Source organism: Herpailurus yagouaroundi, unplaced genomic scaffold (assembly GCF_014898765.1).
Source record: "Herpailurus yagouaroundi ecotype Mexico unplaced genomic scaffold, PumYag 67493, whole genome shotgun sequence".
Taxonomy (NCBI): Eukaryota; Metazoa; Chordata; class Mammalia; order Carnivora; family Felidae; genus Herpailurus; species Herpailurus yagouaroundi.
The window spans coordinates 176,713-188,191 of record NW_024420301.1 but is presented as its reverse complement, the minus strand read 5'-3'; the positions used below and the strand labels follow the sequence as shown (position 1 = coordinate 188,191).

At 57.4% G+C, this 11,479-nt stretch overlaps 2 protein-coding genes across 4 annotated transcripts in view; one reads left to right on the top strand and one right to left on the bottom strand.

Moving 5' to 3' along the window:
* The window catches only part of G6PD (glucose-6-phosphate dehydrogenase), a 14,728-nt gene extending 3,292 nt beyond the window's left edge, over nucleotides 1-11,436 (bottom strand). The window contains exons 1-6 of one of the 3 annotated variants that reach the window (XM_040467397.1): nucleotides 11,208-11,436; nucleotides 10,164-10,291; nucleotides 2,223-2,260; nucleotides 2,033-2,141; nucleotides 1,137-1,354; nucleotides 11-169 (exon numbers count right to left, since the gene is read on the bottom strand). In XM_040467397.1, coding sequence (XP_040323331.1) covers nucleotides 11-169; nucleotides 1,137-1,354; nucleotides 2,033-2,141; nucleotides 2,223-2,260; nucleotides 10,164-10,291; nucleotides 11,208-11,319 — 764 coding nt within the window. In that variant the 5' untranslated portion in view covers nucleotides 11,320-11,436. Of the gene's footprint in view, nucleotides 1-10; nucleotides 170-1,136; nucleotides 1,355-2,032; nucleotides 2,142-2,222; nucleotides 2,261-10,163; nucleotides 10,292-10,547; nucleotides 10,754-10,927; nucleotides 11,060-11,207 lie in introns of those variants that run through there. The other 2 variants (XM_040467398.1, XM_040467399.1) reach the window with 2 other exon arrangements.
* IKBKG (inhibitor of nuclear factor kappa B kinase regulatory subunit gamma) overlaps nucleotides 6,532-11,479 on the top strand; it is a 28,719-nt gene continuing 23,771 nt past the window's right edge. Inside the window, exon 1 of the mRNA XM_040467408.1 lies at nucleotides 6,532-6,638. The gene's annotated coding sequence lies outside the window, so the exon portion shown is untranslated. The remainder of the gene's footprint in view (nucleotides 6,639-11,479) is intronic.

Genomic DNA, 11,479 nt, shown 5'->3' with positions numbered 1-11,479 from the left:
CTGGCCGGACCTCAGCACCATCAGGTTCTGCACCATCTCCTTGCCCAGGTAGTGGTCGATGCGGTAGATCTGGTCCTCACGGAATAAGGACGAGATGTGGTTGGATAGCCGGTCAGAGCTCTGTAGGTCCCTCCCGAAGGGCTTCTCCACGATGACACGGTTCCAGCCTCTGTGGGAACCCAGAGCCACATCACCCCATACCCGTCCTGGGGGAGCGGGGGCCAGAACCCTGTCACCCCCCAGGGTCCCTTCCTCAAGGAGAGGCAGAGCCTTCCCTCCCCTGTGCATTCTCAGATGACCAGTGAAGCTCTGCTAGGCAGGGCCTCCTGCCCCACCTTGGCACACAGCCCCCAGACCCGAGGACAGCCGTCGTCTGCGGCCCTCAATGCCACACTCAAAATTTCCTCGGAAGCCTTCCGGCCCGACCTGCTGCTGACTAGCAAGAGTGCTCCGTCCAGCGGATCCCGCTCCCCTCCAGCCCCACACTGGATCTTCAGGAGTGGCCTGGGAGCTAGTTGGGGGATGGGGCGGGGAGCGGATGTCAGGGGCACAGCTGTCTCCATGGATTTCAAAATGAATAAAGGTCCCTTTCTTTGCTATTTCCCACGGACAGTTAACATGGCATTTTGCATTCAAAACCAAGGCAAAGTGAGACAGACGACTGGCTTTGGGAAGGACGCACTGCCAGGACTGGTGTTCTGTAGGAAGCAACATGCTTGTGGAGCTATGCTGCCACCTTGTGGCCACGACGGTGACCTTAGAAAGCACTAAAAAAACCGAGAGAACAAGGAACCAGCAGCAGGAGTTTTGTGGAGCAACACTGCCACCTTGTGGTCCTGGCAGGCATAGCTACCAAGGAAACTTGGATTTCTAGCAAGAGGGACCACGAGGGGCACGAGGATCTCCAGGGTAAACAAGTGGGGTAGCATTTTCAGTAAATGCTATTACAAAGCACCCGTATTTATACCCTTTTGCCTTCTGGGGGGAGCTAATTCACGCGCAGAACAAACAAGGGTCACCACCTTTTTCCGACTCCGGAGACTAGTTTGGCCCAGGGGCTCTGGACAACCGCCAGGGCAGGCCAGACCAGCACAGGGCACACCTGGCAGGCAGGGAGGGCAAAAGACAAGCCTTACGTCTGGCTCATGCAGGTCTCATGGATGTGCTTGGTGACCGCCTCATAGACCGTGGGCGGCAAGGCCAGGTAAAAGAGGCGGTTGGTCTGCGGCCCCTGGTGAAGGCCATTCACGTGGCTGTTGAGGCGCCTGTAGGACGCCACGTCGTCGTACTGGCCAGCCACATACGAGTTGCGGGCGAAGAACTCCTCCAGCTTGGCCTTCTCCTCCGGTGTGGCCTGAGAAAAACGGAGCCAGGGACGTTGCCCCTCGCCAGCCCTCCCTCTGTCCTCCCGCGGCCGGGGCGGGCTCCCTCAGCGGTCAGTCATCCTAGCTCCACGCTGGGTACACCCCCATCCTGTCAGCTTTGCATGCCCACGGGGGGAGGCCGAGGCAGCATGAACACTGCAAGATTTGGGGCCCAGCGGTCACCCCTGGGGGCCTTGTGCCCTAAGACACAAGTTAGAGTCCAGGAAACTGTGACCTGGGAGAAACACACCGGAGAGAGCTCTCTCTCCCAAGTCACCACACCAAACTGCGGTGTGCTGGGAAAGGCAGATCTGTAAGATTTCTGCGGTGAAGAGACTTTCTCGGCTCCTGGCCCCGGGGGGAGGGGGGCGCAGCAGGGGGCACCTGGTCTATCTGGGTCAGAGGGGGACTGGGAGATGGGGCTCTCGGGCCGCCAGGGTTTTGTGCACCAGTGTGCCAGGGCAGTGTGCGTGCCTGGGGGGAGACAAGGATGACAACTGCGAGGGCATGAGCGCCTCCAAGCCATCTTCCTAACGAGGCCTCGGCCTCGGCCACGGCAGGGGACAAAGGGTCCTGTCCCAGAGAGCAGGAGTACGTGGAAGAAAGGGCATCCTGTGATGGGATGGGAAGGGGGCATGTCCCTCACGGAGACCCCAGATGCCACTCACTTTGAAGAAGGGCTCGCTCTGCTTGCGGATGTCGGCCACTGTGAGACGGGAGCGGGCGTAGCCCACGATGAAGGTGTCCTCGGGCAGAAGACCGTCGCGGAACAGCCACCTGAGGGCACAGCACGGCTGTGGCCAGGGCGGGGAGGGTCGGGAGGGCCGGGGGCAGTGGGACGGTACGGGACATGCTTACCAGACGGTGGGGTAGATCTTCTTCTTGGCCAGGTCGCCCTGCGGCAGAGGGAACAGGCACGGTTAGGAGAAGCTGGGGGCAGTGCCTAGACGGTCTCGCCTTGGAGACCGGGGCGCTCGCCCAGGGTCACCGCTCAGCTACACGTATACCTGTCTCGCCCCTGTAAGTAGCGAGAGGAGCTGGAACTAGAGCCGGCGCTAGCCCTTTACCCTGCCCCTGGGCCGACAGCACCCCTGTATCCCAGTAGCCACCCTGCCCTGGGGCGAATGGACCTCATCCCAGGAGGAGCGTCCACTGACCTGCTTGCCCTGTGACCACACAAACCATGGTCTCCAGTCTCAGGTGCAAGTGCAGTAAAACCCAGGCCAAAGAGCCTACTTCCGGGGTGCCTGGGAGGCTCAGTCGGCTGAGTGTCCAACTCTTGATTTCGGCTCAGGTCGTGATCTCACGGTCTTGTGATCGAGCCCTGTGTCAAACTCCATGCTGGGCGTGCTGCCTGCTTTTTTTTTTTTTTTTTTAATTTTTTAATGTTTATTTATTTTTGACAGAAACAGAGAGATAGAGTATGAGCAGGGGAGGGGCAGAGAGAGAGGGAGACACAGAATGGGAAGCAGGCTCCAGGCTCCGAGCTGTCAGCACAGAGCCTGACGCGGGGCTCGAACTCACAGACTGCGAGATCATGACCTGAGCTGAAGTCGGATGCTCAACTGACTGAGCCACCCAGGCACCCAGCCTGCTTAAGATTCTCTTTCTCCCCCTCTGCCCCTCCCTTGCTCACTCACGTGTGCATGCCTGTTCTCTCTAAAACGAAAATAAAAAAAGTTTCAGAAAGCCCATTTTTTTTTAAAGTTTATTTATTTATTTTGAGAGACAGAGAAAGCACGAGTCGAGGAGGAACAGAGAGAAGGAGAGAATCCCAAGCAGGCTCCGCACAGTCAGCATGGAGCCTGACGCGGGGCTCGATCCTACCAACCATGGAGATCATGACCTGAGCCGAAGTCAGACACTCAAAAGACTGAGCCCCTCGGGCACCCTTCAAATAGCCCGCTTCTAAACAGCCCACAGGCTAAATGAGGAAACCTGAAAACTCTAGAACCCAACGGCAACAGAAGTAGCATATATGAAAACCTAGGAGGCGTGGCCTGAAATGCTGACATTAGCTTGGGACTAAAGAGCTAAGTGCCAGACTTGGGGCGCCTGGGTGGCGCAGTCGGTTAAGCGTCCGACTTCAGCCAGGTCACGATCTCGCGGTCCGTGAGTTCGAGCCCCGCGTCGGGCTCTGGGCTGATGGCTCGGAGCCTGGAGCCTGTTTCCGATGCTGTGTCTCCCTCTCTCTCTACCCCTCCCCCATTCATGCTCTGTTTCTCTCTGTCCCAAAAATAAATAAAAAACGTTGAAAAAAAAAATTAAAAAAAAAAAAAAAAAGAGCTAAGTGCCAGACTTAAGAAATCAGACAAAAGACAGTAGAACTTTTATTTTATTTTTAAATATTTGTTTATTTTTGAGACAGAGTGTGAATGGGGGAGGGGTACAGAGAGATGGGGACAGAGGGTCGGAAGTGGCCTCTGGACTGACAGCAGCAAACCCAACGTGGGGCTCGAACTCATGAACTGTGAGATCATGACCTGAGCTGAAAGTCGGATGCTCAACCAACTGAGCCACCCGTGCGGCCCGAGAGGATTTTAAAGCCAAACAAATTACAGGGCAGAAAACAATGAAAACTAAAAATTCATAAAATGGAAACAAACCGAAAAAATGTATCAACAGAGCCAAAAGTTGTTTTTTTTTTTTAATTTTTTTTTTCAACATTATTTATTTTGGGGACAGAGAGAGACAGAGCATGAATGGGGGAGGGGCAGAGAGAGAGGGAGACACAGAATCGGAGACAGGCTCCAGGCTCTGAGCCATCAGCCCAGAGCCCGACGCGGGGCTCGAACTCCCGGACCGCGAGATCGTGACCTGGCTGAAGTCGGACGCTTAACCGACTGCGCCACCCAGGCGCCCCAAAAGTTGGTTTTTAAAAAGACTAATGAAGACAGACAACCCTCTGGCGAGACTGTTTTTCTAAAACGCACCAAGAATTAGCAGTGCAACAGGACAAAAGCACAGTCAGGAAAACACAAAAGGGCATTTTATGAACAACCTCACGCCATGTCTGACAACTTTGACGAAATGGACAAATTTCTAGAAAAATCCAATCCATCCAAATGGACAGGGACCTGAGTGGGTGATGGCCACACAGGAAATCGGATCGCGGCCACAAACCTTTCGGCCCCGACAGTACCAAACCCTGACCCGTGCACTAGGGCGCTTCACCAGGGGGCCCTACCGAGACGCCGGCAAGAGGGAAGCCCGTCCGGAGGCAAGCTCTGCCTACGACCCAGAATGTATAACTTACTCCTATGGGAAGATAAGAAACCAACGCAATCAGAGATCGACCGGATACTTGGCCAGGAAGAGAAACGAATGGCTAACAGACACGTGAGCAAGTGTGCGAGGTCATCACGGGGCAGAAAAACGCGCGTCAAACCACCAGATGCTGCTTCACGTCTGTTGGAAAGGCTGCAATCCGAACGACCGGCAGCGCCGAGCGCCGGAGAGGCGGCGGCGCAAACCGTACGCGGACGTTCACGGCAGCCTTAACTCGCGGTGGCCCCGCGCTCGGGACAACCCAGATGCTCAGTCAACATTTAGATTTCGTCTAAGAAACAAACCCTGAAAACCGAACCGAACCTCAACGCAACAGTCGAGCAGAGGCTGGGGAATGGGCGAAACGACGGCAGAAAGTCACAGGAGCCAACGGACAGCGGCCATTCGCTGCGTCATTCTGTCCACTTTGTGGATGTGCGACATCTTCCAAAGCGAAAGGGTGTTGAACACAAGGCAGCTTCGAGCCACAGCGTGGCGCATCCCAGATATTCAAGAGGACCCCCCCCCCCCACCCCAGAAAGAATCACCGAGTTCCTTCTCTCCCCGCTCCAACAAGGTTGGATTTTGTAAGCTAACAAAGGAATTCTCTGCTCCAGGTGGAAGACGAAGGGGCAAGAACGGTCATGGGCTCCGGAAGAACAGAGAAGCAGAGAGCCCTTTCATCTGTGTGCCCCACAATTAGAGCGTGGGATGGGCCCCGGGCGGGAACCCGCGCTCCGCCAAGCATTGCCAATCATCGGGGAGAGAGGAAGCCAGGCTGGGGTGTACTGGACTTGCCGCAGGCCGAGAAACTAACTCCAGGGACGAGGACCTAAATATTCAATGTGAAATTACCTTTTATTTTTTTAATTTTTTTCAACGTTTATTTATTTTTGGGACAGAGAGAGAGCATGAACAGGGGAGGGGCAGAGAGAGGGAGACACAGAATCGGAAACAGGCTCCAGGCTCTGAGCCATCAGCCCAGAGCCCGACGCGGGGCTCGAACTCACGGACCGCGAGATCGTGACCTGGCTGAAGCCGGACGCTTAACCGACTGCGCCACCCAGGCGCCCCGGAAATTACCTTTTAGAAGCAACGTAACTACTGGATAAACTCATTTCTATGAACAGCTGCAAAATGGAAGCCACGTGACCAGAACCAAAGCAATTCTGGCCTGGTTAAATGCTCCCCCCGCAAGAGACAAGCAGTTAGGAAGGCACCCAGCGGGCTCCTGGGTGGGAGATCCCGACTCTGGGTGTAGGCTCGAGGGTGCCTTGTTTGCTCCAGTTTCCTCCTGTTCTTTGCTCCTTGGGTGACCCGATGTCCCCACGCAGGCAAGTTTCTGTCATCTCCCTGTGTCATTTCCAGGCTCCAATGGGACCCCAAACTCCCAAAGTCAGTGGTTCCCAAACCAGGGTTCCCTGTGTTGGTGCCCGTGCCCACATCTCCTGTTCACAATCGATCCCCCAAGGAATCTGGTGTGGGTCCCTGTTGTAACTGCCACCTTCAGATGGCTTCTGTCGCCGGTCTTTCAAGGTCCCACTCCAACCCCCAGCCTGGGAAGTAAGCTCCCTGTCCACCTCCCTCAGTGCCCAGCAGCCCTCGTTACGGCACTCCTCACAGTGACCCATCAGTGGGGCTGGGGGGAGACACTGCTCAGGTCACTTCAGCCCTGCGTGCTCCAGAGAGGACCGGTTTGCTGGGGACCAGCCCGAGGGAGAAACAATCAGAACCACGGCCTGCAAACACCTCCCGACCTTCCTTGTGGCAGGTGATGTTTGCTGACGATCAAATTCCAGTAGGCTGACAGGAATCGGGACAGGTTGCGGGCAATGGATTGGTGGCAGGGGACTAGCCTCCTGTCTGCTGAGTCACGATGCCCAACACCCTAAGCTGTTTGTTCTTGCTGCTCCCCTTGGGATTAACCAGCAACGGAACCTGCTTGCCTTGTTCAGCTCAGTCCCCGTGACCAGAGGCCTGCTGGGCTCCACGTCAACCACGGGAGAGGTGAGGTGGGACCCAGGACAGTGGTAGGGGGTCCTGGCGGCTGCTCCAGGGAAGTGGCCCGCCCTCCCCCCCAGCCTAGACCAGCCTCCTTTGCAAGAAGGAACGTGGGAAGGCATCGACCAAATCAAAGCACGCCATGAGCCGGGAGGGAGGGGGGGCGGGGGGGGATGGAGCGCAGGGACTCCAGGTGAAATGCGGTTGGAAGTCTCGTCTTTCCCAACCCCCTCATTTTGCCTGAGAACCACAGCGGGGAAAGAGCTGCCCTGACACCTGTGGTGACCTAGCAGGGGAAGCGGCCCTCGTTAAGATCTCCAGGTACTAACATCTGTCCCCGCTGGAGTGCAGCGGGGGCCACCACCTGCGTGTTGCCCCCTAGGCTTGACCTCAGCTTCTAGCGTTATAAACCCGAGCCACTGCCGACATCTCTGCGTGAGGATTTTACGGTGGAAGGTACAGCAGAGAGCTTCACAGGCTGGCTGCCAGCTGGAGGCCTGGCAGGGGTGGGCCACCCAGGTCCCCCGAGGGTCACCTGGGTCAAGGATCTGCCTGGACTCCTGGGGTGGAGGCTGGGCCCTCGCTGGGGCCCAGTTGGCTCCTGACAGCCGGGGAAAACCTGGGGGCTGCTGAGGTAGGCTCAGCTGCAAAACCAACAAAAGGGCCTCCCTCTTACACCCTGGGGCTCGTGAATCATCAGGCCTTTGGGGAAGTGCCAAGGTCATCATGACACAGCAAGAATCTTATCGACCCAAGGGGGAAAGGCAGCCCAGAAATGCCCCCAAAGGAGAGAGGCGCTAGTGCTTCCAGGTCATACGGGCATGAGGCTCTAACACCCATCAAGTCCATGGCCCTTGCGGTCCAGGTGGGGAGATTTGAGGTCCAGAGAGGCGAGGGGCTCGCCGAGAACCCTGCAGCGAGCCAGTTCTGCCCAGGCACACTCCCTGTCCTATTCTCTCTCCCGCTCCTCCATTCCTTTCTCCATCCTCTATGGGGGAGAGTCCGCTGGCCTATCCGCGGTCTTATCAGCTGGGAGAGGAGGTGACCTGCCAGGCCCAAGGTTCCCCTCCGACACTGGTCTGTAAAGAGAAACTTGTTTCTTTCATTCCCGACGGGTACAGTAAGTACCTCCACTCCTTCCCCGGCTGGGCGCAGGAGTCCTGAGCAAGGGGGTGACGGCCACACTAGAGGAACAGAGAGCAGCTCAAAGCCTATTGGGTAGCTCCGTAAGCCAGCATCAGGACGCTCCCAGCAAGGAAGCTAGGCGTGAGAGCGAGGGGTGGGTAAACAGGGGAGGAAGGAGGAAGGGGCAGAGGGTGGCCTTGTGGGTCCAGCCTGCCCTGGGGCATCTGCTGGCCACTGGCGGCTCTGCACCTGCTCCTCTCTTTGCACGCGTGCTCCCCAACCCTGGCTCTGCAAACCTCACTCGGAAGGCCCTCCTCATGGGAACTGTGTGCCGGAGGCGGCTGGGGACACAAGGGCCTGTTTCCTTTTTCTGTCACGTGCACCACTACGAGTTCTTATTCGGCTACCAACTCTCCTTGGGTCCCTTCGGCCCAGCACACAGATCACACAAAGAAGGCAGAGCCCGTGTTCACTACACCGCAGAGAAGCCACTGACTACGATTTAATGGATGAACGAGCAGGGAACCTGCTGGTTCCCAGAATCAGGCTGTGGCACAGTGTGTCTCCAGCGCTGCTCTATCTCGTACAAGGGGGGGCAGGCATCAGACGGCGGGAGCTGTTCTAGATGCTGCTTGCGCACGGGACGCCCACCCGCTTGGCCCCAGCCCCCTTGAGCAGGAGGACGGGCGAAACAACTCAGGACAAGGGGTCCTCCCCCACCCCACCCTGCTGTAGTGGCACTTCCCATTTCTGCTCTGGAAGCCTCTGGATGTTGCTCTCAGGGCAGAGGAGAGCAAAGGGGAACCCTATCAATTGCAAAAAAAGTTGCTCAACCCCAAGCTGGCCATAGGCGAAGGCAGTGAGCAATCAGGGAATTAGCTCAGCTCCAAGTCTCTTGACATCTGTTTCAAAAGGCCTCATTTGCTATGTGGAAACACTGAGGTTCAGAGAGGAAAGACACTTGCCAGTCACACAGCAAGCTTGGATGCTCTCAATAAAGCATCTAAGAGTTGAGGGCCTGGAGTTCTAAGCCATTTATTGTGGCCTGGGGTCTGCTGGTGGAGCGCCCTATGACAGGCTGCTATATGGACGGGGGAAGGAAGAGGAACGATCCTGAGTAGCTTTCTGCTCCAACTTGTTTCTTGAACGAACAGCCTAATGGTCAGAGTCCTAGGTGGGAAGGTCTGTGGCCAATACAGGTATAGCTCCTCGAAGCAGAACGTGCTCCCTTGAAGGAGGGCCAGGGTAGAGACCAAGGCTGCTCCCCGCTGCCCCATGTCCCCGGGTTCCCCCTACTCTTGGGGTTATGGACTCCGAGGACAGTGCTTGGGGTGGCCTGCCCTCCCCCCACCTTCTGACAGAGTGCTCCCCCCAGCAGCACTGTGTCCTGCCCTCCCTTTCTGAGTTCTGATCAGAATCACAAAAGCTGGCAAGGAGAGGCTCTGCATATGATACATGAACAAAGAACCAAGTTCTCTTCCAGAGCTAAGGGGACCTTGACATGGAAGGCACAGAGAGACAACGTGTACCCTGTCAAGAGTCAGCTACTTTGTTAGAATTCCTGCTTGAGATTGTACAAGTTACCGGCAGAAATTGTCACGGGATGGTTAGCAGGTTGTCAGTCTTGCCCAGGAGGAAAGTGAAGAGAGATCACTTTTACTTGGAGATGAAACCCTGGCAGCTCACCTTGCCACCCGGCAGATCTGGTTTCCACAGGGCACACCGGCGGGATGCTTTAGTCTGGGGGGTCACGGCTCCACTAGGCACCCCCAACCCCCTCCTGTCTCCACCCTCCATCATGTCCAGTTCATGTGCTATACCTCTGACTTTGACCTTCTGGGCCAAAATGGCAGTTCCACAGCAGATACAATGGGCTGGGGTGGGACAGGTCATAGCTCCTCAGCAGGCCGTGGAAGTTTGGGTAATGACATGGTATTCAAAGGAAGGTCGAGTGTTTCCCCCTCCGGGGAAACTTGTGGTAGAGAGGGACAAGGTGGAGCTCGGGCCTCAGATCCTGCCTTTGGGACTAACTGTGTGACATTTGTCAAGTCACAAAGAGGTTGGAAAAGGATCCAAAGTGAACAGCCTCCCCTGTCGGCAGCTCGGTTTTCCCCGTGAAGGAAGAAGTCCGACCAGACAGTCTCTAAGGACCCCCCGCTCCAGGACATGGGTCTATAGTCAATGGCTGCACACGGATTTCATGACCACCTGGCAGTGCACTTATACTGGGTGGTACTGGGAAGATAGTGGCATACGGGCAGGAGCAAGAGGGAGGGCCTAGTGGAGCGGAGCCCCTGGGGCCCCACGACAATGAGTTGGGAAAGCCCAGGGACCCAGCAGGAAGGGACCTGAGGCAATGTCACACTCGAAGCCTGTTTAAGATGTGGGGCCCGCGGGGAGACTCACCGATGCACCCATGATGATGAAGATATGTGTGTCAGATCGATGGAAGGCATTGCCCTGGTACAGCTCTTCCCGCAGGATCCCACACACCTGGGTCCGGCTCAGGGCCACCTGCTCTGCCATGATGCTCTCTGGTTAAAGAAAGGCTCGTTGACAAGGCACAGAACAGAAGAGCATTGAGAAGTTTGGTCCGCTTCTGGAGGGGTCCTTTGGGATCTCACCCAGCGATGCCTGATTATTGAAACCACTCACTGAATGGCTGGGGAACAGGACGGCTGGGGGGTTAGAAACTGCAGGCTCTGGGGGGTTAGAAACTGCAGGCTCTGGGCTCCCACCATACTATCCAGGCAACTTTTTCTCATGGCATACTCTACAAAATATACATACTTTACCACACTCAAAGCACTGGTGGATGCCAGCAAGAGCCTCAATTCTGCGGGACTATGGAAAACTGCTGGAGCGCTACGTAGCCTGCCTAGGACCAATTCACCCCAGACTCCAGCGGAAACTCCACAATGAGCGGGAGCATGTTAGACCACGCAGACGACGGTGCAGTTCCAGCGCTCCTCCGGCCAAGCTGGGAGACGCCGGCAAGTCGCCGCCCCTCTCAGGGTCTCTATCTCCTCAGGGGTTCAACGGAGAGATGCAGGGGACACTGGGACCAATTAAACCCTCTCCATTCGGCCCCGCTCCCAAGTATGGCAAATCAAAGGGCCGCGCGGCACAGCATGCTCCTCCGCTGGCGCGGCGCCTGGCCCCTACGTTACCTGCGTCTCACAGCCGACGAACGCCGCGCTCCTAGCCCCTGAATCCCAGGCCGTTTCCGGGGGCTGTGCCCCGCCGGCCCATTTAACCAGCGGGGGCGGGCGCCTAAGCTGAGCTGACCGGCCTCAGGCGACGCGCGTGGGCGGGGCCTCAGCGTGCCCCTCCCCCACATGGGCGGGGCGGAAATCGGGCGCGGGGAGGTGCGCGCGCATCCCACGCTGGGGGGGGGCCCCCCCGCCCCCGCTAAGCTCCCACCCTTGGCCCGCCCCGCCCCTTGGGCACCTGCTCGCGCCTCCCGGCCGTGTGGCGCCTTCTGTCCCTGCCGCCGCTGCGCCGCGTCCTCGTTGCCTCGCGGGTCCGCGCGCAGCTCTGCGCTGTCCGCCCGCGTACCCATCGCTAGCTCGGCCCGGTCCTACAATCCAGCTTTTTCGCCCGTCCCGGGCGGCCCTGCACCCTCGCGGAGGGGTCTACTTCCGCCGGCAGTGTGACCACACCTCCTTGACCCTGTTCCAGGGCGGGGCCTTCTGCAGCCAGGAGGCTCCCTATTAGCTCCT